This window comes from Colletotrichum jinshuiense, chromosome 9 (genome assembly GCF_051148585.1).
Source record: "Colletotrichum jinshuiense chromosome 9, complete sequence".
Classification (NCBI taxonomy): domain Eukaryota; kingdom Fungi; phylum Ascomycota; class Sordariomycetes; order Glomerellales; family Glomerellaceae; genus Colletotrichum; species Colletotrichum jinshuiense.
The window spans coordinates 3505952-3532976 of record NC_139316.1 but is presented as its reverse complement, the minus strand read 5'-3'; the positions used below and the strand labels follow the sequence as shown (position 1 = coordinate 3532976).

Here is a 27025-nt window from a genome sequence, read left to right as displayed (position 1 = left end):
CCAACTTGACTAGTTTCGACTTTTGCACAAATGTTACCACGGGCGGTACATGCTTGTCGCCTTGTTTCCGGTCATTCATGTATCGGTCGCCACAGCAGAATGACAAGACAAATGCATTCAACCAAAATACAGACTTTTACAGTCATCGTCAAACTAGGTCTCACAAATGCGACAAAAGTATGCATTATGTTTCAATACATACTGTTGTAGGAAACTGAGTCAAAATTACCGTGGTTCTCTCGTTTCGGGTTGTTTATTCAAGTTTGTATCATCGGCATTCATCATGATCACAGCCCAAATGGTGAGCCTGTAGTTATGGCACAGCCTTAAGCCCGTCGGATCATGCACCAATCACAACACAGCCATGGATTATTAGAGGTACTGCCAGGTACCAGGCTTTGTGACACCATGCCGATCCCAGCTGTTGGGTGGAGATGAAATCTGATGATTCATAAATCAATGAGATACCGATCATTGCTAGGACGATGAGTGGTGACCAGAAGTGTTCCGCCCGGAAGGTTCAGTTTTGTGGAACGCGTAACATGAACGCATAACGACGTCACGAACGCGACCAACAGATAAACGGGGGTCATTCCAACCGGCTTGAACGGGCGTTGTACCATGCATATCTCAGATCATTGTCTCTAGCGTCTGTGTGGCTGCAAGGCGACGGGAGATAAACCTGCTCTGCCCTGCGCCAATGCAGGCACTGACATTTGATAGTAGGAGTTGCAATGTATGACGAAATTCTCTACATAGTATATGAAGTGATAAAAATCTCCCTATTGCATCGATCGCAATTCACATCTCATCCATTTTCTCAGTTCATCATCAAGCCATTTGCTCAGGCCGTCATTCTGAGTGCAGCTGCATTAAAGCCATACTCGCTTCAGTACAATCCACACTAGAAAATAGAAATCCTTCATCATGGGCGACATAGGTAGCATGGTTGCAATTTTTCTGTATTTTGACACACATGTTAATCGTTAATGTAGGCGAGAAACCAACACCCGAAAATGACACCATGTTCCAGGCCTTCGAGTGGAATGTCCCCGCCGACAAGCAACACTGGAAACGCTTGACAGCCGCGGTGCCCAAATTGAAAGCAATCGGAATCAATAACATCTGGCTCCCACCCGGCTGCAAAGCCCAATCGGCAGAAGGCAACGGGTACGATATCTACGACCTTTACGACCTCGGAGAGTTTGACCAGAAGGGCGGCGAGGCGACGAAATGGGGACCAAAAAACGAACTCCTGGAGCTTTGCAAGGTGGCTAAGGAGAACGGGGTTGGGGTGTACTGGGATGCAGTCCTGAACCATAAAGCGGGCGCCGACAAAACCGAGCGATGCCGCGTTGTTGAGGTCGACGAGAACGACAGAAACCAGGAAACCTCGGACCCATACGAAATTGAAGGATGGCTGGGCTTTGATTTCCCTGGCCGTGGAGACAAGTATTCGAGCTTGAAGTGGCATTGGGAGCACTTTGGCGGCACCGACTGGAACCAAGAGAACGAACGCAAGGCCATTTACAAGATCTTGGGTGACAACAAAGAATGGTCCCAGTCTGTTGGCGATGAGCAGGGCAATGCTGACTACATGATGTTCGCCGATATCGATTACTCACACCCAGAGGTTCAGGCCGACGTCAAGAACTGGGGCCTTTGGATCACAAAAGAGCTCGGCCTGAAGGGCTTCCGCCTTGACGCTGTGCAACACTTTAGCCAGCGGTTTACGAAGGAATGGATCGACGTTTTGCGTGAGCAACATGGCAAGGAGATGTTCGTCGTTGGCGAGTTTTGGTCGGCAGAGACGGAGCCAATGAAGGAGTGGCTGGAAACCATGGACCACAAGTTCTCGCTGTACGATTCGCCCCTTGTGTACAACTTCAGTAACATCAGCAAAACCGAGGACGCCGATTTGAGGAAAGTCTTTGACGGGAGTCTTGTCCAAGGAAGTCCTCTTAATGCGGTTACCGTAGTTATGAACCACGACACGCAGCCGGGCCAAACCATGGACACACCGATCGAGGGTTTCTTCAAACCGCTTGCGTATTCCCTCATCCTACTCCGTCAAGAGGGCTATCCGTGCCCCTTTTACGGCGACTTGTACGGCATGAAGAATGGACCCGAACCCCCCGCCTGCGGCGGGAAACTCGCAGACCTCATCCTTGCCCGAAAGTTGTACGCCTACGGTTCCCAGGAGGACTACTGGGATGACCCAAATTGTATTGGGTTTGTGAGGCGTGGAACATCCGATAAGCCGTCCGGACTGGCTTGCGTGATGAGTAACAAAGGCCCTGGCGAGATTCGCATGGCCGTTGGGCAAGAACACACGGGTGAGCGTTGGACAGACGTGCTGGGTTGGGAAGACGGTGAAGTCGTGATCGACGATGAAGGCTACGGTGTCTTCAAATGTCCGGGTGTTTCAGTTGCTGTGTGGGCTGATAACGATGCCGAAGGTCGGGAGATGTTTCCAACAAATTTTGACGCCAATATCTACGAGGAGTAGAGACAGGCATGGTAGAGTTGTGGTTCTCCAACTGGGGAATGATTGGGTCAGAGAAGACACAAAGACACTAAAGGTTTTTATTCCTCACTAGACTTACGAGACCAATACTTTAATTGGAAATAAATAGAATACTATAGAGCAACCGCGTTGGTTTAAATTTGCTTGATCGACGATTTATACAGATTTCTTGATTGTTGCACCGTAGTTGACATAAAGAAACATCGGTCGCATTTCATGGAATGTAAAATTCATACCGTGGATCAAAGGTGGCGTGTGTATGTGGTACTTGGCATTATAACCCGTGTCTCAAAAGTTCAGGTAGACAATGCCAGCCATGGGTTGAGCGACTTTACACTTATGTGGACCTAGTTTGGCCCCGAACTAATGCTCTGGCCCATGGGATCAAGCTGTCAATTTGTTTCTGCATTGACTTCCATCGGCCGACCAAGTCAGAGGGTTTGTGAATGAGGAGAAATTGGAGTACATTTGGCGCTAGAATTACCTCTGAGAATTAAGCGAGGCACATTTTCCCAGGGGCGTTCTCTCCTCAGTTGCTAAGGGAACTAGCTGCCTTCAAAATCTATTTCCAGAGGATCGTAAGGCAAATGGCAACTAGCGCGTTGATGGCTAGGCCCAAGACCTTTGCCAGTTTTCAACGCCGGATCACATAAGAGTTATTAAGGGAATAACTCCTGAAAATATGCAGATGACCGATGGCAAACAGTGGCAAAGTTGTGGAGGAAGGGTTTCGAAAGAGACCAATATTGCGCCAATGAAGGTTATATCTAGATCTAGACAATCGTAAAGCCGTCAGTACTTTTTATGAAAAAGAATGTTTTGAAATCAGGAGCTTGACCTCGACTCGACTAGAAAAGGAGGGGCGGAAGGATTTGGGAGGATTGGAGGGCTGCCGGCAGTGCATTACAGCAGGGGTCAAAAATAGGACTCCAGGCGCCAGCCAAGCGCCAGCCAATCGCAAAGTGGCTGCCTGTTCGCCCATGAAAGCTGAGCCACAGGGTGGAACACTGCTGGGTTGCTGGCTGGGTAGAAGGTGAGCAACCAGAGATGCGACGTTGAAGCTCATCAGCAAGCAAGAGGGCGTTTGTAAATCATGGAAAGCGACATCAATCGCCTGGAAGACATTCCGCGACTTAATGCTGGCGAGGCACCTTTAAGGGCATCTCCCAAAGGCAATTCAAATTAGGGCTTAAAATGGTGCAGATCAATGTCGACGAAGAGCCAGAGATCCAAGAAACTTGAACATCGACATGTCTTCGCTACACGTGGCGGTATCGTAGCAGCCACGAGGACCTCTAATTCGATCCAGGCACAGTACAGCGGTAGATGCAGTAAGCTCACGCCATCTGAGTCTATTGGTCTTCCGCAACGGCAACGGAAAACATCTGGCTCCGATGAGGAAATGCGAGGCGATGTTGCCTTGCTCATTTCCCCGGGCAGACCCCAACAAGTGCTGACATTGGTCATTCGCATGTTGAGCTATTACATTTACGGCAATCCTACAGGATCCTGGCTCCATTTGTTGGCTCATCGCGCTCCTTACAGCCTCGTGCACCCACCCCAAACGCTTCTGGCTGCATTTCTGTTGTGTTTTCCAGTATCTGCAGAATTGGCAGGATGCCGCTTATTACCATGATACAACTATTCCGGCGGGGAGGTTCGGAGGCTGACACTCTAGGACGCCATGACTATGGTCCAGGTTAAGAGAGCAGCCCAAAATGGCATACAAAATCAGAATGGTAACCCAAAATTGACCTCTGCCAGATCCTGAGACTTCACCGCCAGTATCCTGCTGCCTACAGCGTCATCAACCGAAGGATTTGAAAATCCTCTGAATAGAAACTATCAATTTAATCAATCCCTCCCCGGTGGCCGGATAAGCCAGGGGCTCTGGGCTGTGACGGACGCCGCCAGCACCACCCGCATGTCCACTAACGACACTAGCGTCCACTCGGTAAGCTAACATCCCCTGCAAGCTCAGCCCTCCCAGCTTTGCTTGGCCGGTATCGTCTCACAGCCTCAACGTGCCCGTTCGGGCTACTCGTTATGGGGAACGCGCCTGTCTGTTGATGCGGCTGGGAAAATGGCGCCAACGACTGGCACTAGAGCCTTGACATATCAGTCGAAGTTTTGATATAAGACTCGTGTGAACCTCGCGTGTTCTAGTGAATGCTTGATTTAGTATCCCATCCTTGATACCAGTCGAAACTCGACATATCAACAAACACCCGGAGCATCTGTTGATATTGCCCATCTCTCTTCTCGATTTAAAACAACGAAGCTCTAAGTTCAAGTATTTGAAGGTTGCCGGCATGCATTCATCATTTACATGGGCTCTTGCCCTTGCCGGGTCTGTAACAGCTGCTGCAGTGCCGACATCAATAGCAGCCCGCTCAACCAAATCCGCACCTCAAGCCACCTCCACACCCAATAGTTTTTGCGGCATCGCCAAAGCAGCCGCTGAGTCTTACCTCTCATCGAGACCAAACGCTGTCTCGGCCAGGATCTCCCCCTCAGTGGCCTACGCCTGCTTGAACTCGGTTCCTGTCGACAAAGAGAATGACTTGGATCTTCTTAACTACCTTGAGCCCTACATAGAATTTCAGAGCACTCTGGAGCCCCTCGCTGACCCACCCGAGGGATACCTCCTTCCTGGTGTCGATGTTATTGGTGGATTTGGCCAGATTCGCGCCAACCTGATGAAGGACAAATACCATGCTCAAGTGGAATTTGCTTTGGATCTCCGACGTTTGGTTAGTATGACCCTGAATACCTCTTCTTTCTCATCAGTACGAGCTCTAACATGGCCAAAGTTTGCACAAGCTGCCGATGGACACTTTGGCTACAACCCTGCGATCCTCAGCGTTTTCACCTTTCGCAGCCTGGAGTCCCTGGTCTCGGTGTCTGATGACGGCCTTACTATCCCCAGAGTTTACCTTCAAAGCGACTTCATGAAGTCCGTTGTGAACGACACCGACGTCTATGACATCAGCAGTATCGATGACGTCCCAATAGTTGATTGGCTCGAGGCGCAGTCATTCAAAATACCTACCCAGGACCCAGACGCCAAATACAACTCCTTGTTCGTTAACAGTGCTACGAAGGCTGTGGGTGGAGGTAACTATTTCGTCTTGCGATATCCCGGCCAGGCACCCGATAAGCAGGTGATCAAGTTCACAAACGGTTCTACCTTTACGGACGAGCTTGTTGCCATAATCCCCAAGGATCTGGTGCCGTTTATTGGCACGCCCGAGTCTATTCACCAGAATATTGAGCTACCACCTACAACCGCCTCCGTCGCCGCTGTCGCCGCTGTTGCCGCTGTCTCCTCGTCTACTCCTCTTACTTCGTCCGAAACCTCGTCTACGGCAACGCCCACTTCCACGCGGGTTCCAGGCTATCCTCTACCGGTCGCCAAGCACGCCAGTGACTGGATCTCTGGGTACTTCCTCGACGGCAGTGATTACAAGGATACAGCTGTTCTGGCAGTACTCTCCTTCGCGCCTGCAGATATCGACAGTTCAAACGGTACTTTTGAGATCCAGGAGGCCGGACGCGTGGTTGCCCAATTTCTCAAGGAGGCCAAAGCCGCAGGCAAGAAGAAGCTCATCATTGACGTTCAGGCCAACGGAGGTGGCTTTATTGCGGCCGGTTTCCAGCTCTATAACCAGCTCTTCCCCAAAAGCACCGACGTTTGGGACGGAAACCGTATTCGCGCCAGCGAAGCTCTGAACGCCATTGGCCTTACCGCACAAGAGGTGTCACCCGATGTTCTGGAAGATTTCAACGGGGCTTCCCTTGACGAGAAGCGGAGGTCCTACAAGGACTGGGAGGATCTTTATGGTCCGGAGCTGGTCGCAGGCCAAAATGTTACCAACCTCCTCCGCTACGACCAGTCCAGGTTTCCTTTCACGCCGAGCAAGGAGGAACAAGTCTTTGAGCCGGAGAACATTGTTGTCGTGACGGATGGCGGGTGCGCTTCCACTTGCACCATCTTCACCGGACTTCTAGTCAGAGAACAGGGCGTGCGCACGATCGCCCTTGGAGGTCGTCCTCTTGAGACCGCGATGCAGGCAATCGGTGGTGTCGAGGGCTCTCAGGTCCTTACTTTTGCCGACGTGCGCCAGGTCATTATGCAAGTCGCTCGCGACGCCAGGAAGGCAAACTACACCGACCTTCTTGAAGAAGCCTTCGATGTCCTCCCCGATATTGGTGAACCGCCTCTGTTGCCAACCCTTGCTGCGTCAGGTGGCAGGTTCAACTACCGCAACGCTTACTCTCGCAACAACGTTAACGGGTACCCGGAGCAATTTGTCTACGAGGCTGCAAACTGCCGTCTTTTCTACACGGCCGAGATGATTACCAGCCCTACCTCCGTTTGGATCCGCAGCGCCGATGTCGCGTGGAAGAAGGGCAAGTGCGTGAGCGGATCGACAACCAGTTCGGACGGAACTATTGGCGATGAGCTGGTTCCTTACAACAAGAAGGTCTTGAGCCAGAACTTGGCTTACCAGGGACCTGGCAGCTTGTCTTACAAGGGAGACTATGAGCCACCTTCACCCTACGTCCAGCGTCGGTCTGAGAACAAGCGATCGATCGTTGACAACCTGACCCCTCCCGACGACTTTGAGTATGAATTCAAGCAAAAGATTGGTGGTATCAACGAGTACATTGACCAAAACATTGCCGATGATTGGGAATACGAGAAGAAGGAGAAGGTGGGCATCAGCCATGCGTTTCAAAAGCAATGGTGATTTGGTGCACGGTTGGGGAACATACGATGGGGTATTATATGATGATGATTGCATTTAGACTTTAACTATACGCTGGGTTATTTATATGATAAAGTAGAGTCACCAGTACAGTGCTTTGTATTTATTAGAGCGTCGTTAGATACCCTAAATATTGAGGCTTGCCATACATCCTGCTTGGTACGTTGATATCATAACCGATTGTGCGAGATGCTACAGTCCTGTTATTTTTGGGTTGGGCGCTAGGACAAAAACGTTGCACTCTGAAAGTTCTGTATAGATTGGCAAAATAGTTGGCGCAATGCTAGGAAGAAGTCTTGAAAAGTCAAGATCAGTTTCGGTGTCTCATCTAAGGCCCGGCAAAGCGGGATTCTTAGAACGGCTGTTAACTACAATACCGAACGTGCTATAAGTATTCACCTTTTCCCGTACTATCAACCCAGTATTTTTTCGCTTGGGTGGCTTCGACAAATACAAAAGCTCGCAAATTCAACCTGCGCCGCCCGTGAGTCGAGCTTGTTCTGCTCTGGCTCGGAGTCCTGCTTACGCCCGGACCACATCCGACCCCCGGGCTGCTGCCGAATCGCTGCGCAAAGACAAGCCCTGAAATGGAGACCAACTGAGCCGGATCGAGTTGCTAAACCGGACCGAGTTTTTGAGCCGGTCCGGATTCTCGACCGGACCGAGTTTTGGAGCCGGGGTTTGCAACTCAATGCACGGAGCAGAGTTAACGTAGTACCGGGGCCCGTTTCATACTTGGTTTCGTTCCGAAACCTAGACCTTCTGCGCTTTGCGTCGATGCACCCTTCTCGGAGAAGGAAAAACGCGCAACCCCACGGGGAAGACCAAGCAACCTCATCGGGAGACCTGCGGAGAGTACTGGCAGAGCGAAGTTGGTTACTCGGTGGCACAACTTCCTCATTCAGTTTCCCGACATGGACAAAGGTCCTAGCCGCTCATTTTTCGAGCGACACAAGCCGTCGCTGCTCGTGCTGGCCTCGCAATTCTCGGCTGCAGCGCTCAATGGCTTTGCAAAATTGTTTGAGACCGGCAGCGAGCCTATCCATCCATTTCAAGTTTTGTTTGTTCGATTTTTCATCACTGGTACAGGATGCACTTTCTACCTTTGGTACTCTAAAGCCCCCAGCTTTCCATTGGGGCTTCCAGAGCTTAGGCCGCTGTTGGCATTACGGGCAGCTTCCGGCGTCTTCGGAGCCTTCGGGTTTTATTGTGAGTTGATATGTGAACTCCCTACCTGAGACCTACACTGGACACGTTTGTTGACGTGTGATTAATCAGTCTCCATCATGTACCTCAAGCTGAGCGAGGCTACAGCCCTGAACTTCCTGGGGCCACTTGCTGCCATGATCTTAATTAGATTTCTTGACTACGGCACATTCGAAGTGATCGACCGCATTGGGGCTCTTGTCGCGCTGCTAGGTGTCGTGCTTGTGGTACAACCGGATGTTCTGTTTGGCCCCAAGCCCACACTCATCAGCGCAACTCAGATGGTTGCTGAGGGTAGTTCTGGAGACCAGATGAAGGGTTTGGGATTCGGCTTGATTGGGCTGTGTGGAGGAGCAGTAAGTCAAAGTTTGTCATAAGCCAGGACTCGGCTTCGCTAACAAACTGCTCTAAAGCTTGCTCTTACCGCCATTCGCTCTATCGGCCCTCGAGAGCATCCGCTTATCAGCGTCATGTATTTCGCTTGGACTACTGTCATCATCACAACTGTTGCCTTCTTCCTGATGGAGAGCATCCACTTGACAACGAGTGTCCTGTCGTGGTTAAAACTAGTACCGTTGGGTGTTTTTGGGCTCATCATGGTTAGTCGAGACCGCCTCAATCTGTGCTTTGACATGTTCACTGAAACGAAATAGGAGTATCTGATTACTGCTGGAATCTCGAACGACCCTTCGTCAGCCGCAACAATTATGATTTACTCGCAGGTTGGCTGGGCTCTGCTGCTTGACTGGATTGTTTGGCATGCCCAAATCAACATCCTATCCATGATTGGAATAGCGAGTGTTGTCACTAGCCTGATTGTTGTATCCTCAGCCAAGGAGTGGAAGTGGCTGAGAAAAGGACGCTATGAAATTGCCCCACAGAGGCCTTCTGTCGACGAGGAGAGCGGCGAGAGATTTTTAGAACTGCAGCCAAACAGCTCAGTACCATAAATGAGTGAGGCACCTTAGCTCCCAGCAGAGCTTTGTGAACGATTCAAGTCCCGCGAATTCTCGATTTGAACGTTCCTCCTAATTTCTCACATTGCAAACCTCTTGAGATTGACATGTTCTGTCAACGGATTGTCCGCCTCAACAAGACATGCTTTGGCCTTGTCCCTGCGGCTTACATCTTTTGGCAGAGACCCGTAGCGGACGGAAATGCACCCAGGGTATTACATCAGTATCTTGCTGTAAATGGGTTGCAATATTGAAACAACTGCCAGTGAAACAGCAGCAGCATAAGATGAGATTTGAGTGGTAAAAAGCATTGTAGTGTCGTCAAAACAGGGGATATCTCCGTGTTGTGCCCGACGTCGGCCTGAGACACAGCATCGCTTGACCGAGCCAGGTGGATGACTCAGCAAGGTGAGCAAGGTGACACTCAAGTGGGGCCGTCGAATCGCATTGTCGTCATGGCCAATTTATTCAGACTTGACTCTTCCACACTTACCCGCGCGACAACGATTCGACCTGCTTTCCCCCAAACCGGTTAAAAACCGCGACTCCTAGCCATGAAAGATCCCTGAGAATACTCGTTCTTGGTCTTTCAAGCATCTTACTATACAACATGTCCGGCGCTTGGGCTATGCGCCTCCGCGCCCGCCCGGTGGCTGCGGCATCCATTCGAGCCTTTCGACCGCTGAACTTTTCCTCGACATCGTCCGCGTGGGGGGCTGAGATCCGCGATGTTTGGTCTCTACCGTCTAGGATCGTACCGAAGTACCGCGATCCCCCGAACTCGACGTCCGGCCTCCTCTCTCTCCACTGGCCGACTCCTCCGCGAAACATCCTCCTAATGCCGAAGCTACGCTCCCCTCAAGTCCTTCGTGCGACCATTGACTTTGCGAAGCACCTGAATGGCACATACTCCGGGTTGAATCTGATCTTTGAACCCAGGGTTGCGCAAATGGTGCACGAGTCCTTCGACTTCCCCATCTACACCTGCGACCCGTCAACCTTCCCGGACAAGATCGACATGATTACAACGCTGGGCGGTGACGGCACCATCTTGCGCGCCGCAAGTCACTTCAGCATGTATTCCGCCGTACCTCCGATTCTAGCATTCAATTTTGGCACGATTGGGTTCCTGGCAGAGTGGAAGTTTGAGGAATACAAGCGGGCCTGGAGGGAGGCGTACATGAGCGGGAGCGGTGTCGCCGTCCAGGACCTTTTGTCGCCGCACACTAGGGTTGCAAGTGGGGAGAAGGAACACGAAGTAAACAACGGGGGTGTTTCTGGATGGCAAGCTTCACCAGGGAAGAGCATGGGTCAAAGCCGAGCGGCCAAGATTTTGCTCCGGCATCGTTTGCGAGTCGGTGTCTACGACAACAACGGGCGGAACATTAACAGCCAATTGCTTCCAACAACCAAATCGCAGGCACATCTACCCGCAACCCCCCCCGAAGATACAATTTTGACCAAGAGGAACATTCCTCAACCCATCCATGCCCTCAACGAGCTTCTCATTCACCGAGGCCCCAAGCCTCACCTCGCCCACATTGACATTTATCTCAACAACCGATTCCTGACGGAAGCTGTGGCAGACGGCATACTGCTGAGCACGCCAACAGGATCCACGGCTTACAGCCTTAGTGCCGGTGGCTCCATTATCCACCCGCTCGTCAAGTCTCTCCTCATTACCCCCATCTGCCCTCGCAGTCTCAGTTTCCGGCCTCTGGTTCTCCCACTAAGCACCAAAGTCACGCTCAAGGTCAGCAGCAAGAATCGCGACGGTGAGCTCGAGGTCAGCATAGATGGAAAGCGGAGCGCTGGTGCAGGCATTGGTACCGAGATTCGGGTCGAAGGCGAAATGGTGGGTGAGTCTAGCAGCGGCGATTGGGAAGGCGGCGTGCCTTGCGTTATCTGCGGACCAGGCAAGGGCGACGCCACAGACTACGATGACGACGGCTGGGTAGGGGGCCTCAACGGCCTTCTGATGTTCAACTATCCAATTGGGAGAGGGCAATGATTGTTATCTTGATACCCAACTGTAAAAGTACAAAAGTCTTTGAAAGGCGTTGGCGGTATACGCGCATCGGGGTAATAGTTTTCAACATACTGGACATACTGGACAGGTGTTTAACATTGGGGATTGTATTCTTTCACAACTACAAAAGAAACTCACAATAAGGAAATAGGGAGAAAAGTCTTTACTTGTTTGACCAGACTTCCTTGACAGCTTCCAAACACGGTGACAACAGCCTTTGAACCCTACTGGGCAGACTAACAGTGTACTCGACAACAATGAACCATAATGATGTTCCTGAACATTCATTTTCGCCTATTGTTGTCCTACTCAGAGGATATAATTCAAGGCAGAAACCGTTGCGACGCAGTGATTGAATTGCGAGCACAACAAGTCTACTCATCTACATCAGTTACCACTTACTTCACATATCGAATCTACGCTCGTCTACGAGGATATTCAACACCATGAGCTTCAACTTCCCGTACAGTTCTGACACGGCTGATCCCACGGAAGGTATCGCAAATCAATGGAGTGATGTTGAAGCCCAAAGCAGAGCCATGCAAAGCAATCGAGCTCTTTCTAACTTCCCATCTGCCCTCACTAACCCCCAAGGTCAGGACCAACCCCAAGCGCTCGCCGCGCAAATGGGCCAATCGTCAATCAACACGGAGTCTATCTTCAACCGCCTACCATCTGAGCTTCAAGATGTAGTCTTTGAGTTTGCATCAAACCCCGAAGATCCCCAGATTCGCTTCGTTTCTCTTGAACAAGCTGTTCGGCACAACCCCGACTGTATTCCAGCAACATGCCAGTGCAGAGGTTTGAAGCCTAACTACCTCACCTTCCACCCCCTCCGTCGTCGTTTGATTATGCATCAGCCAGAATGGGTCTTTTTGTATCGTTCCAGCAACATAAGATCTGCCGAAACAGTCATCTCCCAAGTGAACCACCAAAGTCAGGCCGCTGTGGAGCGAAATCGGCGTACCCGTCCCTTTCCTCATCAGCAGGGTGATTGGAGCTTGACTCAACTGTTGCAAGATGAAGCTCCATCTGACGTCATAGGTGACCCTTACAAATGCAACCTGCACGATCTCATCTTCGTCAGAATACCAACTGTGTCGTCACCGACGGTTCTGTACAACACCCCAGGCGCCATTCATCCCCTGGTCATATGGGACCCGTTACTTGAAAATATCAAGACGATTGCTATGGGCATGGAAAACTGGGAACAACTGGGCGAGGATATGAACATCGAAAACGTATACAATTCCATGGATTCTCATCATGCCTGGAAGCTGATCGCCGAACGTGGTTTCCGCAGTGTTATCGACAACCCATTTCCCGACAACTGGCCGCCCGCTGAAGCTCATGAGCAAGACCCATGGCATCCGAATTTCCCGCAGCGTGCCTTGAGGGACGAGTTTGATCAACCGGGCCAACAGCCTGGAACGGCAGATCCGGTAAATCTTTTCGTCTATTGGTCGCAAAACATGCGAGTTCTCAGTGATGTCTTCACAGGGCTCGAGGAGTTCTACCTGGTCGACTTTGAGCAGCTCCTTCTGCACGATTTTGCAATGTCTAGAAAGATCTACAGGTACCTCGAAACTCCCTGCGACAGCGACGATGTTTGCGAAGTGTGTCGCTACAGTCACCCTGGCCGACCCAAGGTTTGGGGCAGCGGTTTAGATGAATTGGAGTTCATTGAGGTGAGAATCTGTGCGGCCAAAGATCCAGGCCCCAACGGGCTTGAGATTCCCACTCTAGTATTCCAAAGGCAACGATGGGCCATTGAGCACGCTTGGCCAGAAGTGGACGTCAACGGAAAGGAGTGGCGTAGACCTGCCCCAAAAGTCAAGTTGATGATCCCCATATTCAGGCGGCTTTTGTAGACGGCTCCGGAATTTGTGCTTCCAGTGAGCCTTTGTAGTTTCAAGGTAAGTAGGTCCCTGTGCTTTATTTCGAATTCAACTTGCACTTATTCTAGATGTGGTCGCTGGAGCACCACGCACAATTGGCTGGCTAAATTCATGTCTATCCGAGTAGCTCGGCTTGTTAGTTAATGTGCCGAAACATGTTGAGGGTGTAGCAGTATCTGATAAAACCTACCCCAAACAAATATGAATCGCAACTCACTGTTGGTTGGAATCTACAAATAGCTGTGAGCTGTTCCCTCATTCGTTCCTATGCCGACATTGTTGGGATGATCCAGCGTCGGCAACGGCGCTGTGGGCATTTTGGTCTACTTTTCCTACGGCCGAATATCAAACGGCCGTAAAAATCTAGCCGAATTCTCATGTCTACCATTGTTGTCTTTCCGGTCGGCGCTGTGCCGTCCGTTGGTTCGCACTGCTAGTGTAACAAGGGTAGGGTCGAGCCGCCGACATGCTAGGACCAGGGGTGGTGGTATGACCCAAATTTGGGAACTCGTGTGGGCAGCTTTCCGCGCTGCTTATTCGCACAATGCCTGCCGGAAGTCTAATCTTTGAACCCGTAGTGCGGTTGGAAGAGACTGGAGCCAGAGCCAGTATTTCTTCTCCAAACCAATATAGCTCATCCCTTATCACCCCCTTGAAATCAAGCTGGATGCCCTGTCTCCCTCGCTTACCGCTCCCTGTTTGGCATCACTACAACTATTCAGCAGTTGGACCGGCTAGCTTGGCGTTCCATGGAAACCGGAGTGTGGATATTACTTGGTTTAACCTGTACTAACGCTAAATATTACCCCAACTTCTTCGGCACGTTGCCACTGTAAGGGGTGCTGCCCCATGTCATCATGCAGCCTCAATGAATCACATGATGACTGTCCGTAGCACTCCTTCTTTGGAAGCATGCGGCCTTCCCTCGATTGTGTTGTTGCAGTAATTCTTGCTTATCTTTACTGCACCGCCTATTTGGCAGGCACGGAGCCAATGGCGGCTCATATTGCACCCCTCCAAAGTCTGCGTTGAGCTGTATGAGGGGATCTTTGCCCTTTTCGGAACGCATCTAGATCTCGGACTTGTTCTCCCTCTAATGTGGCTAACAACTAGCACTGCTGCAATACAACTCAGGCCATGCAGCTAGACGGTAGTCCCCCATACTTTACGAGGGAGCTGCGCCAGTCGCTTGCAGAGCCCTGCAGGCCAACCAAGTAAAAGTCGTACAGATCCGAATACAAAATGACCGAGCAGGAGACGTTTGGTACAGCGACGACACAGCTTTGCGGTAGTGATCTACCGAATTTGCAAACGCCTCTTGGCAAGATGATGCGGGATTCTGCGGCAAACTTTCTGCTTCTATCGTTCCTTTCCCTCATCGTCAACACCGTTTGCACGCCTCGACTCGTGCCCTTCGTGGAAAACGGCAAGAAGTACGAGTGCAAATGCTCACCGACGGACAAATGTTGGCCAAAAGCTGAATCCTGGGGAGAACTCAACAACACCGTGGGAGGCAACCTGTTCAGGCATATCCCACCAGCGGCCGTTTGTTACAACCAGTATCGCGGGATCCCAACGTACAACGCAGCAAAGTGCGCGGAGGCGACTGAGAAGTGGACAGATGAGAGATGGCAGTACGTCTACATCAACTGAAATCATGAGGGAAATTTTGGAGTTGACAAGGGACAACCAGGATCTCCCAGCCAGCATCGCAACTCTGGACGTGGGGTAGCAACAACACCTGCGAGCTCACAACAGACCCCACAAGTACCTGCTTGCTGGGAAACTACCCTGAGTATGTTATAATAGCAAAAAGGAAGGAACACATCAAAGCCGGAGTGAAGTTTGCCAGGTCAAACAACCTGCGACTAGTAATCCGCAACACAGGCCACGACTTTCAGGGACGAAGCGCAGGCGCCGGCTCTTTAGCCATTAACACACACAACTTCAAAGACATATCTTTTGTTGACAGGTACAGAGGTCCGGGAGACTATAAGGGGCCCGCTATCCGCATTGGGGCTGGGGTCCAGGGCTATGAGATCTCCGAGGCAGCTCATGCCAGAAATCCTCCACAAAATGTGGTCATGGGCGAGTGCGAGGTATGCTTGTAACTTGAACTTTTATGTCGGCACAGCTAACAAGTACGCAGACTGTTGGCATTGCAGGCGGTTTTGTCCAGGGGGGAGGTCATGGGCCTTTAAGCGGCCTCTACGGTTTTGGAGCCGACCAAGCCTTATCTTTTGAAGTGCTGACTGCGTCCGGCGATTTCATCACGGCCAACTCCAAATCAAACCCTGATCTATATTATGCGCTTAAGGGAGGTGGTCCTGGCAACTACGGGGTTGTCTTGTCTGTGACTCTCAAGACATACCCTGACATCACCAGTGGTGCAGCACTCTATCTGAATGTCAACGCCACCACAGGAGCGAATTTTGGCCAGGTCACAAAGGCTGTCAACAAACTCCACGAGATCGGAAACAGAATGGTTGACAATGGACTCTACGGGATCTACGAGCTATATCCTCCTGTGCTCGGGGGAGCGTTGCATGTGCAGCCAATCATGGGCATGAACAAGACGGCAAGAGAGCTTACTGCCGTAATACAGCCGCTTCTGTCATACCTTGACGCCGAGGCGATTCCTTACGACTTTGGGGTCAAGGAGTACCCAAACTATTACACCCTATTCCATGACATTTTCGAGCCGGAAGCCGCGGCACAGAATGGTTTAACGGGCGGGTGGGTGTTTACGCACGAGGACATGGAAAAGAACCAGCCCGCCATTGCCGATGCAATCCAGCTTGCTTTGGCCCCAGGGAAAGATCAATTCGGTATTGTAATAAGCCACTTCTTCGACCCAGGGAACAAAGCGAAGAAGTCCGAGAGCGCAACGCATCCCAAATGGCGAAGCGCTACAATGCGGACGATGGCCATCCTGCCACAGGCCTTGGATGCGACATGGGCCCAAAAGGTGGCACTGAACAACCAGATGGTGAACATCATCACTGAGAAGTTCAAGGAAGCCGGCCCCAACGGCCTTGCGTATGTCAACGAGGTACGCCTGCATTCGTGAATCTGTTTTCTTGCCTGAGTAACTCTGACCTTGATAGAACTATGCCTTCATGAAGAACTGGCAAGACGCCTTCTGGGGACCGATTTACCCGAAGCTGGCTGCCACCAAGAAGAAGTGGGATCCAAAGGGAGTTTTCTTCGCATGGTCCACGCCGGGAAGCGAGGAATGGAAAGTTATTGATTATGCGAACCGGCTCTGCAAAGCGAAATGAGTTCCGCTAGCAAATTGCTTTATAATCCATTGCGTTTTCGACATATACCATTCACGGAGCCCAGATATTATAATATTTGGCAGGGTCTTCTATTTCATCATAGACTGATAGTACATGTATCTAGATGTGCCAGACGCGCTGGACTCGTGACCTCAAGGTTCTGGTGTCTGGTATTTACATATCCTCATTCATTCCAGATGACAGCACTCAAGCCATCTTCTTGATTCACTGTTCCTGGATTCCCAACCTTGATTGACGTAACAAGCTTTCCCAATCTACCAGTCGTCACGTTTCGCTCCACAATTGCTACATTGGCGCTCGTTTGTCCGCCCACGGCCACTAGGGTTCCAGCGGTGTTGATTGCAAACGTGCGCGGAAAGAAGGAAAAGGCAGACGTATTCTCAACAAAAGCAACCTGGCCTGTTGACGGATCGATGGAGTAAGATGAGATTGAGTCTTCCTCTGTGCCAAATGAACGATCATTCCGGTTTGAAACGTATACGAAGTTATCTTTGACATGAATCTCGGCTGCCTTCGACCCCGACGGAGCGGATTTCCCGATAGGATAAGTAGAGATGGTCTGTCTCTTGGAAAGAGTGAGGCAGCCAGATGTTGGATACGTGATGGACCAGGATGTGACAGAATTTGATAGTTCATTGACGGTGAGGAGGATGGTGGCGTTGCCCTGGGACCAGAAAGCACCATGCCGGGGTCCGTCACCTGGTCCAGTTTTAAAAGTACTGCATGCCTCCAAAGCCCCTGTAGTGCTGATGCTAAAAACGCGGATGAGATCGGCGCCTAGGTCTGCAGAGAAGAGATATCTGCCTGTAGGATCGATGAAGACAGAGTGTGGATGAGGCTTGTTTTGACGTGAGGGCACAGGACCAGGCTGGGACATCGTGAATGTCAGCTTTTGTATAGCCTGACCTGTTCCAAGTAATGGCAGTGCATATGTGGAAATTGTTGACGCATCACTTTGCAACGGATATGAGTATCAGTAAGACATTACAAACCACAAAGCAGTCGGAACCAGACTTACTATTGTGCCAAAGCTACAAAGCCTTTCCCTTCTGATCCCTTATATAGCGTACTATGAAGCTCACCTCCGGCGGTCTGGACTTGGCCATTTGGTGTAAGAGTACCATCAGAGGCAACGGAGAAGCTCTTGAGCAGTGGCTGACCCCATTGCACTTCGTCTGGAACATAGAGCGTTCTTGAAGTGGAGTCCAAATCGAGCCATGCTGGCATGCGATTACCGGAAGTAATGGATTTCGCGACCGTCAGCTGATTTTGCGGTGAAAGATTCAGAGTATACAACTGGCCGCTGTAGTGTGAAGCAATGAGAGTTGCCGAATAGACACCAGAAACAGCCCCCAGGACAGCAAAACCACTACCAAGCTTGACCATTGTGAAGAGACCAACCCTTCTTCAAAGACTAAAAGAGAAGACTCTTGGCATTTTGGGGCAGTTGGTACACAATTTCCGTCCGTTACTCTACTAATAAAGAAATCGTGGAAAGCGGCTCGGTAATCATGCCAAGTTTCCGATCGTGACGCTTCATTTGTGTGAGGCCGAATGTAACAATGCCGCGGGGGTTAATATTCAGCTACTTTAGATTGGGGAAATTTCAGGGCTGCTTCATCCTCCGAGAAGCCCAATAGGTAATACCGGGGAACTATTGCCGGAATCGTGGGTCGGTAGTGTTCCATTCCGCACAGCCGGATTGAGGCTAATTGCAGATCAGTGATTCGGGATTTTAACCAGATTTGTTATGCATTCAGAAAATAATGGCGTGAGAATATGTATTGTCGTCATTACCATTGTGTCTGTCTTATCAAATTTGAGCGGACGCCAGGCAAGTTAGGCAGATGCTACTTCTCTTGCTGGGATTATTTGCTTTAGGCGAAACCATTTCAGAAATGAACCAGGACGGTTAGATTGACGGTTAAGCTTTTAGTACCAAAGGAACACAAACATTGGCTGGAAGCTTGAGAACAATCTTGACATGACTGATATATGCATAGAGATATAGTGCTTCGCCGAGAATGCGAGGTGCCATCGCGAGGTAAGCCCCTGAAAGATGCATTTCATTTGCTTGGGCGGTTTGGTGGATGCGAAAGTGTCTTACCCATCAAACATTGAATATATTGCAACATGGGCCACGCATTACAGCCTGAAACATCCCCCCGACACTTAAACGGCCCAAGATTCTCCCACTAATCATAATTCGTGTGTCTGAAGAAGCCGATGTGATACGCCACGTCTCGTTACTGGCATGCACCGATCGATGTAAACGTTGGGAGTAGTGGACCGGACGGATGGGGATCGGTACGTTAATATACTTTGTGCAAAGTGTCTTTCCACGCCCGATGTTTCGTCTCCCGATATGGGACCACGGAAGCAAAGGGATAACGGGATTTCAAAATGGTCAGATCCTCGGATGATACGAAGACTGAGATATGTGCGATGAGCCAGCTTCATCGAACAATACGGCCAACTTGTAGCAGTCATCAACAAACTTAGGCTGATCCGGTCTTCTTTCTCGCTCCAAGAGTTCTCATAAAGATGAAGAATTGCCCCAAGTCCTTTATTCAAATTCGAGAATGATGTAGCAGGAAATCATTGGTTGCATACGGCCATGATGCTCAGATCAACTGCCCTCGTCCTTTTGAGGACAATTCCAATCATATTCGCTTCGCCACTAGACAAGAAGGGTATCATCGATGCTTGCCTGGCTGCAGAAAAGGTCCCATATAACGAAAAGGGATCGACACAATGGGCAGCCGATGCATCTCCATTCAACATCAGAATACCCTTCGTTCCTGTGTCGATAGCAGTCCCCCTCACAACGGAGCATATTCAAGCAGCCATCAAATGTGGACGAGACAATGGGGTCAAAGTAACTCCGAAGTGTGGCGGCCACAGCTACGCCAACTTCGGTTTCGGTGGTGAAGATGGCCACTTGATATTAGAGCTTGACCACATGTATAATGTCACTCTCGACAACACCACAGGCATTGCCACTGTGCAAGGAGGCAGTCGGCTTGGACATGTTGCAAGCGAGTTGTATAAGCAGGGTGGGAAGGCGATCAGCCATGGCACATGCCCCGGGTGAGTTAAAGGCCTCGCATATAGCATCAATTTCTAACTGTAAGCAGCGTCGGTGTAGGTGGTCATGTACTTCACGGCGGGTAAGTCACTCGATTGATTGATTACGCTCAACTGACTGATTGTATTTCCCAGCTATGGTATGAGCTCTCATACCAAGGGGCTCGCACTCGATTGGCTTGTTGGGGCCAAGGTCGTCCTCGCAAACAGCACTGTTGTGATTGTCTCTGAGACAGAGAATCCCGACTTTTTCTGGGCACTCAAGGGGGCCGGTAGCTCCCTTGGTGTTGTTTCTGAATTCTATTTCAAGACGTTCGATGCCCCAAAGCAGGCCACCAACTTTTTGGCTGCCCTTCAGTGGGATGCGGCAAAGTCGATTGACGGCTTCAACAAGCTCCAAGACTGGGTTGAAAACACAATGCCAAGAGAACTCAACATGCGTCTTTTTATCACTCCGCGGTTCACAAATCTAGAGGGGATGTTCTATGGTGGCAAAACAGAACTCCAGGCTATACTTGGCCCATTGTTACAGACACTAGGAGGGCGTTTGACGACATCGCAAACAACGGACTGGTTCGGGAACCTGCAGCACTTTGGCAATGGCTTGGCTCTTGACCAGACTGACAGCTACAAAAAGGTTTCGTTTTTTCCCTTCGTAAAAGGCTCGATGGCAAACTTACTGATGCTTGTGCAGCAAGAGAACTTCTACTCGTCGAGCCTGTACACCGACAAACTTTCGAGCTCGCAAATTAAGGCGTTTGTCAGTTACTGGTACACTACTGGCAAGCCACTGAAGAGGGATTGGTACGTGCAAGTTGACTTTCACGGGGGCAAAAACTCAGCAATCATTGAAGTCCCCGCCGAATCGTCAGCATATGCTCATCGCAACAAGCTGCTTTTGTACCAGTTCTATGACCGGGTAGATGTGTCCGCCACCTATCCTAAAGACGGCTTCTCCTTCCTCAAGGACTTTGTGACCAATACTACCGTGGGGACGGGGCCAGAGGAACAGGGGATGTACTTCAACTACCCAGACCCCAATATGGGGCAAGACGAAGCGCAAAGGAAATACTGGGGAGACAACCTCGCCAAATTACAAAAGATCAAAGCAGATGTGGACCCAAACGAGGTTTTTTACTTCCCACAGAGTGTAAGGCCCGCAAAGGCTGACTGATCTTGAATCCGACTAGTTCGGACAGGATAGGGCGGTGCAATATTAGTATCTTGAGTAGGCTGAACCTTCCCTCTATGTAGAACCTAGTAGAAAAGAATTGCCGTTTAAAAGTGTAGGCGTACTGGCACAAACAATGCAGAAAATGCCCGCAAGGGTCATTACGGTTCATCCATTCTTTAACTTCACTATAATCGGCCATCCCGAAAAGCACATCCTGACTCGACAGCCGTCAATGCCGACTTGACAGAAGTGTCGAGGGAGCGGGGCTCCTTATAGGCTTGTCGTTAAGGTTGCTTTAGCCCGCCCAGTTCGTCAAGGGAAGCATGTGTCTCTTTGATTAGACCAATACTTATTTTGCAAATTTTGGGGCAGTTAGCGGCTATTGACCCCTATTCGCATGTAGTACCCGCGTTTCAAGGTCGGATTCGGTTTGAATGCTACCCACGTGCCAGTTTAGTGGCCGTGGAAGGTCATGAACCCTGCAAGGATTAGCATCTGGAGGGGATCCCGGTCAAATTTCTATAACTGCCTTATTGGGATGGATATGCACGGCAATCACTGTGACTCGGTCAGGTCAGCATAAATAGAACCTGTTCGCAAGATCAGAAAACGTTGAGGGGTATTTGCTATCACGCCGTCGCATTTTAAGCCCAGTCATTCGTTCCTTGTCTAAAATGCAGCTCAAGACTCTTCTCGCACCCGTCCTGCTGGCCGAAGCGGTTCTGGCCCAAGGCTTGCCCATTCGTGTGGTCTCCTTCAACATTCGCTACGATGCCGGCTCCAGAGAGTCGGGCGAAAAGCCATGGTGGGACTTGCTGTGCCCCATTGCCAAAGATCGTTGTCGCCAGCCTCACGTCATCGATGCCATCTCGAATGCCGCTTCCGGAGCCCCGAAAGATGCTGTTACAATTATTGGTCTTCAAGAGGTCCTCGATAACCAGCTGAAGGACATCCAAAATGGTCTCGGTTCCGGATGGGCTCACATCGGCGTTGGACGCGACGATGGCAAGAAGTCTGGAGAGTACAGCCCCATCTTTTACCGCCCCGACGCGCTCAAGTTGGTATATCAGGAGACGAAGTGGCTCTCGCCGACTCCCGACCAGGTTTCCTTCGGCTGGGGCGCTGGAAGCAGGCGCATTGTTACTATCGCCGTCTTCGAACACATTGCCAGTGGAAAGAAGTTCATCCATGCCAACACCCATCTCGACAACGTCAGTTCGCAGGCCAGGACCGAGGGTATCAAGGTTGCCGTGGCGAGGATTCAATCTGTGCAGGCTACTTACGGCCCGCTTGGTGTCTCTTTGACTGGCGACTTCAACTCTGACCCCAACGGCGATGCGTACAAAACGCTATCGGCGACGGGCTTTTTGGGAGAGTTGTATAACTTGGCGACACCTGCCCAGCGAATTGGTCCCAACCAGTTGACTTACACCACCTTCGATACCAGCAAGCAGGGCAGCCGCATCGACTTTATCTGGCTTGGACCGAAGAGCGCAAACAAATACTCGGTTCAACGCTATGAGATCTTTAACAACAACGTCAACGGGATGCTTATCAGCGATCATAGACCCGTGGTCGGCGATGTGACACTTCTGTCATAATAGGAAGGAATAATAAATCCTATCTAGAAATATAAAAATGAAACAACTGGGCTTAACGAAAACCTACGCTGGCTTGTGTTGTTCGTATCCTGAGACTATAGTACCATCAGTAAAATATCTCTAATATAACCCCAGTTAAAAAGATACTGTAGTAGAACATTAGTCATAACTATACAATGCTGGGGGCATCTGAAACCAATAAACCTCCAACAGTATGTGCTAGCATGACTTCATATCAAACCGTAACATTCATAAAATGCTTGCAACTAAATATAGACACGTCCAACTTGAGCCTTTGGTCAATGAAAATAGCATATAAAAAACAGTGTCGTTAACACCGACAGTGTCATTTTAAGGTTTGATGTTTTGTCTCTTTGTTTCTTTGTTTGCATTTCTTGGTTCCAGCTTTCTTTCAAGGACTTTGCCTATAACGTATCCAGTCTTTGCAAATTAATTGAAACATGCTGAAAAAATATATAGCATCGTGAACATATGTGAGATACTGTGTCAAAAAAAAAAGGTGCTGAGGTATTACTGATAGGCGGCGTGGAAAATGGCTAGTTTTTGCAAGACAAACATGGGACCCTGGGTAACTACCTCAACAGCGTTGTTAGTTACGATGTTTTCTGGCTCCACATAGGTGTTTCCAGTTTCACTCGTCGTATCCTGGCTAGCATATCGCTGTTGTCGGGTGCCATATAGTAGTGACGTGATGAATTGAGGCGACAACGCTTCTCTCAAAGTGTGCGAATGCTGTTAGCCTCTTGTTTTCTTGAAATTGCTGCCCCCAGCCTCTCGTATTTTCGATCGGGCGGGTGGGTATTCAGGACCTAAAGTAAACCATTCGATAAGCGCCATTCGCGGGTGTCGATAATATGATAGCGCCTATTCAGATGATCCTTAAGGCGGGTCAGCAGCACGTGGCAGACGCTAATGATTCGCTAACGCTATGGGAATCCAAGCGTACTGCCCCGAAAGATCTTGCACGTGGACACTTTTAATCCGGACCAACTGGTGAAGACTTGTATCTCTCAGAGCTTTTCTTTTCCTCGGCTCATAAAAGTACTTTGACATCTCTCGAACAACCTCGAATGTCCTGAGCTCTTTTTTACGACTGCATTATCTGGCTTCATTTCGAAATCTCCAGATATGGTGGCTGTATCTTCCGGGAGCCTAGGAGCGCTCCCACTGAGTCATATCTCGCGCGAGGATGCATCCGAGATACTTGGGAGTATTAGCATGACAGCATTTCTATGTCTTCTGGTATGTAACCCCCCATGCTGCAATTTAAGCACCAAATACCATAGTTCATGGTGTGTTGACCACGTGCCTCTAGTTGCCACAACTCGCTGCCAACTACAAATTGAAAAGCGCGGACAGTTTATCGATGGCTTTCCTATTCATCTGGCTTCTGGGTGACATCACCAACCTCCTTGGTAAGAACCCTCCCGTTCCCCGTGGATTTGGCCTTAAGGCTGGTCACAGGTGACCCTTTGAACGATACTCACGACTTTATCATGTACCAGGAGGGCTGGCCAACCATATCGCACCAGCCAGTATTGCTGTGACAGCCTATCTGTGCTTATCAGATTCAACGCTCATCTGCCAATGCTTGTACTACAATTCCAAACAACGGAGTAATTCTTCAAAGGTAGAGGCGACGATATCCCAGCCTCTAGAGCGTCAGCCACTCCTTGCGCCTGGGGTCTCTTCAAGTGACCCTTCACCGTCCGGTCGCACTCCAGACTCATCCGCCCAACAATCCCAGATTCTGAGCAACGAAAGAATCTCCAACGGTAATACTGTACGCAGTCTTAAAGACTGGCAGTACAATACTTTATGTATCTTGATGGTGCATGTCGTTGGAGTCGCCGGGTGGTTTATTCTCCGCAAGGCTGAGATGCTAGGTGCGGACCGCCCTACTGGAAGTGTGAGTATCATAGACACTCAGGGTATTTCTGAGTCATTTGGTTCAATACTGGGAGTTATTGGCGCGATCTGCTATTTATGGTAAGTGGAAATGATCTGAAATAGGAGTTTCGTCTAACAGTTCCAGCGCCCGTGTGCCCCAGATCATTAAGAACTACAGAGGAAGATCTTGTGAAGGCAAGTTCTGCCCGATGACCGCTCGTGACCCAGAACTAACCTTTTTCATTAGGTCTTGCGCCATTATTCTTGCTTCTATCAATAACAGGAAACTTCATGTACGGCCTAAGTGTCGTTGCGTTTAACCAGGACAAGGACTATCTTCTTGTTAGCTTGCCATGGCTGATGGGCTCGTTCGGGACGATTTTGGAGGATTGCATTATCTTGCTGCAAGTTCGACTATACAGGCGGCTCCCCAACCCTGTTGAGATTCTTTCATCTTAAAAATTACATTACGACGACCGAGGGGTGAAAATTTTCACTTTTGGTCACCTTATGATTTAGAGTTATGGCCCACAAGCTGTTGAGGTTTGAATTACATGTTCATGAGAATGATGTAGAGACATACGAATTACGGGAAGATAGAACATGACACTGCTTACATTTCAGAATAAAGAACAAGAGAGATTCTTGGAACATACACCTGCCAAAGGCTTAACATTTCTGTTGTGTTGGGCGAGTGGGCTGTATTAACCATATGAAGATCGAAACTGGGCAAAACTACAATTCCCAGTACGAACTGGAAACTTTCAAGACTTTGTTAGAAAGGTTTGAACACTTGACGCAACAAGCCGCATAGTTTAAAAGAGACGCCCCCCAATTCAAATCATCCACACACAGTGGCATGTTATAAAATACTCAGGAAACCAAGCGAACTCACTTGAACGAGTGCGCCTAACAAGTCATTCAGCATTCAAGTCACACAAAAGAATCTGGAAAAAATACCTCAACAAAGAATGAAATGTATGCACAGAAGAAGGCACATCTTTAGTGGTCTGGTTGGAAAATGTTTCTGTCTTTGAGGCATTGCTGTAAGAGGTCTATTACCACGACACTCAGCTTTGCGACACAGCAGCGTCTACATAGGGACGTAGGCCAGGAATAAGGGATTTTGGACGTCACCGACAGATATAAGAAGGACAAGCTGCCCCAAGGTCTGGTAGGAAGGGCAGATTCCAGTGATGGTCTTACAATATACCTACCTACGAGGATGAATCTACTGAGCCCTTCACTCTACTTACAATACCTCTGACAATTGCCGACTACCTCTGCAAGTAAATTTGCGCTTCAAATCCCAATCATCATGGTCCTCCTTCATCCTATTGACATATATTGCTCGCAAAAGAAACCCGGACTATTTAAAAGGAACTATTTGAGTCCCAGGTTACCATGAGTACTTGTACCAGCACATTGCTTCATTCACCGGCAACGCTGGTATATGCTGCGATACAATGATTTTCCACTTGCATGCATTCAAGATTACGTTCTTCATAATCTGCTATTCCCAAAAAGGTGAGTGGAAGCAAATAAATGATAGGCGCGATGAGACTGTTGAACTGACAGTAACGTCCCGTAAAGTTTAGCCCTCCACCAGACACGAAGTACAAGCCAGCTTTGGTAGCTTCCGATGACGATAGTTACAACAACTCACCTCAATGCGGTTATGTCGTGTAGCAACCCGAGAGTAGTTATCGTGGAAATATGAATATGAAGTTTACAATGGTAAGACCTAAATTACGTCATGTTTGGAGTGTTTTAACCCACGTACTTACATGACATCGCGTGGGACTAATGCCCCCTCACCGAGAACTGGGCGATCCCCCACATTCCCGTCCTCCTGTTGTTTCTTATCCTGCTACGACCCAAATCGCTGTCCCGAAACACGATTTGGCGCGCAATGCATGGGCCAGCACGCCTGCTTCCAATTTAGGCTCGCTGGATTTTCCGAATTATTGCCATCGTCGCCGGCTCTCTATGTCGATGTAGAACTTGATCCTTCCAGTAACCTTGCTGCGCCGCTCATGCGCATCTTGATAACCAGCACACTCAGGTAAGGAAGCGCTGGTCGCCGACGTCCGATTAATATGTCAATGCACTCAGCATGAAATATAATTCTTGCTATCAGGGCTGTCAGCGGAGAGATTAGCTCGCGTGCCCTGTTGCCCTAGAAGGGTAGCTCGTACCGAAGCCAGCAGCCACAGCGTCAATATCGGTCTTATCTACTCTAATACTCCTGTCTCTGTGTGTGTTCCAGTACAAGCAGGCGTTGCGCAAGCTCGGTCCCTCCCAACCTTACGAAAGGTAGCTCACGCTCAGCGCCGGGATCGCAGCTGAACTGCAAAGGGAATTTCGACTGGGGGAGCGGAGCTCAGCGCGGTGCCGTTCACCTTCCATCTTCGGCTTAGAACCGACTCAACGTTATCAGAGAAAGTTTAGAGGGCGCAGCCAGGATTGGACGCTGAATGGATTAACGTTATTTGTTCTCCTCCGAACCCCACAGTTGACCAGGGATGCTGCTCTCTCCAACTCTCCAGCTGGCAGGGGGAA

General features: G+C 49.8%; 8 protein-coding genes across 8 annotated transcripts; all 8 read left to right on the top strand.

Moving 5' to 3' along the window:
- Positions 1-927: 927 nt before the first annotated feature.
- Positions 928-2509, top strand: EsH8_IX_000928 (alpha-amylase; the record flags this gene model as incomplete). The annotated part of the gene is made up of 2 exons (XM_083267264.1): positions 928-940; positions 996-2509. The coding sequence occupies 2 exons, from the start codon at positions 928-930 to the stop codon at positions 2507-2509; spliced, it is 1527 nt and encodes a 508-aa protein (XP_083130829.1).
- Positions 2510-4451: 1942 nt separating this feature from the next.
- EsH8_IX_000927 (uncharacterized protein) lies at positions 4452-7281 on the top strand (the record flags this gene model as incomplete). The annotated part of the gene is made up of 4 exons (XM_083267263.1): positions 4452-4481; positions 4545-4588; positions 5031-5280; positions 5341-7281. The coding sequence occupies 4 exons, from the start codon at positions 4452-4454 to the stop codon at positions 7279-7281; spliced, it is 2265 nt and encodes a 754-aa protein (XP_083130828.1).
- Positions 7282-8213: 932 nt separating this feature from the next.
- EsH8_IX_000926 (DMT family transporter) lies at positions 8214-9455 on the top strand (the record flags this gene model as incomplete). Its single annotated transcript, XM_083267262.1, has 4 exons — positions 8214-8508; positions 8578-8861; positions 8919-9104; positions 9159-9455. 4 exons carry the CDS (start codon positions 8214-8216, stop codon positions 9453-9455), a joined length of 1062 nt encoding a protein of 353 aa, XP_083130827.1.
- A 616-nt stretch (positions 9456-10071) lies between these two features.
- Positions 10072-11472, top strand: EsH8_IX_000925 (NADH kinase; the record flags this gene model as incomplete). The annotated part of the gene is made up of 1 exon (XM_083267261.1): positions 10072-11472. The coding sequence occupies one exon, from the start codon at positions 10072-10074 to the stop codon at positions 11470-11472; it is 1401 nt and encodes a 466-aa protein (XP_083130826.1).
- Positions 11473-12116: 644 nt separating this feature from the next.
- EsH8_IX_000924 (uncharacterized protein) lies at positions 12117-13361 on the top strand (the record flags this gene model as incomplete). The annotated part of the gene is made up of 2 exons (XM_083267260.1): positions 12117-12291; positions 12535-13361. 2 exons carry the CDS (start codon positions 12117-12119, stop codon positions 13359-13361), a joined length of 1002 nt encoding a protein of 333 aa, XP_083130825.1.
- A 1269-nt stretch (positions 13362-14630) lies between these two features.
- On the top strand, positions 14631-16669 carry EsH8_IX_000923 (FAD-binding oxidoreductase; the record flags this gene model as incomplete). Its single annotated transcript, XM_083267259.1, has 4 exons — positions 14631-15022; positions 15082-15487; positions 15538-16440; positions 16496-16669. The coding sequence occupies 4 exons, from the start codon at positions 14631-14633 to the stop codon at positions 16667-16669; spliced, it is 1875 nt and encodes a 624-aa protein (XP_083130824.1).
- Positions 16670-19310: 2641 nt separating this feature from the next.
- On the top strand, positions 19311-20951 carry EsH8_IX_000922 (FAD-binding oxidoreductase; the record flags this gene model as incomplete). The annotated part of the gene is made up of 3 exons (XM_083267258.1): positions 19311-19780; positions 19828-19860; positions 19913-20951. 3 exons carry the CDS (start codon positions 19311-19313, stop codon positions 20949-20951), a joined length of 1542 nt encoding a protein of 513 aa, XP_083130823.1.
- A 674-nt stretch (positions 20952-21625) lies between these two features.
- EsH8_IX_000921 (endonuclease/exonuclease/phosphatase family protein) lies at positions 21626-22552 on the top strand (the record flags this gene model as incomplete). Its single annotated transcript, XM_083267257.1, has 1 exon — positions 21626-22552. The coding sequence occupies one exon, from the start codon at positions 21626-21628 to the stop codon at positions 22550-22552; it is 927 nt and encodes a 308-aa protein (XP_083130822.1).
- Between the last annotated feature and the right edge of the window lie 4473 nt (positions 22553-27025).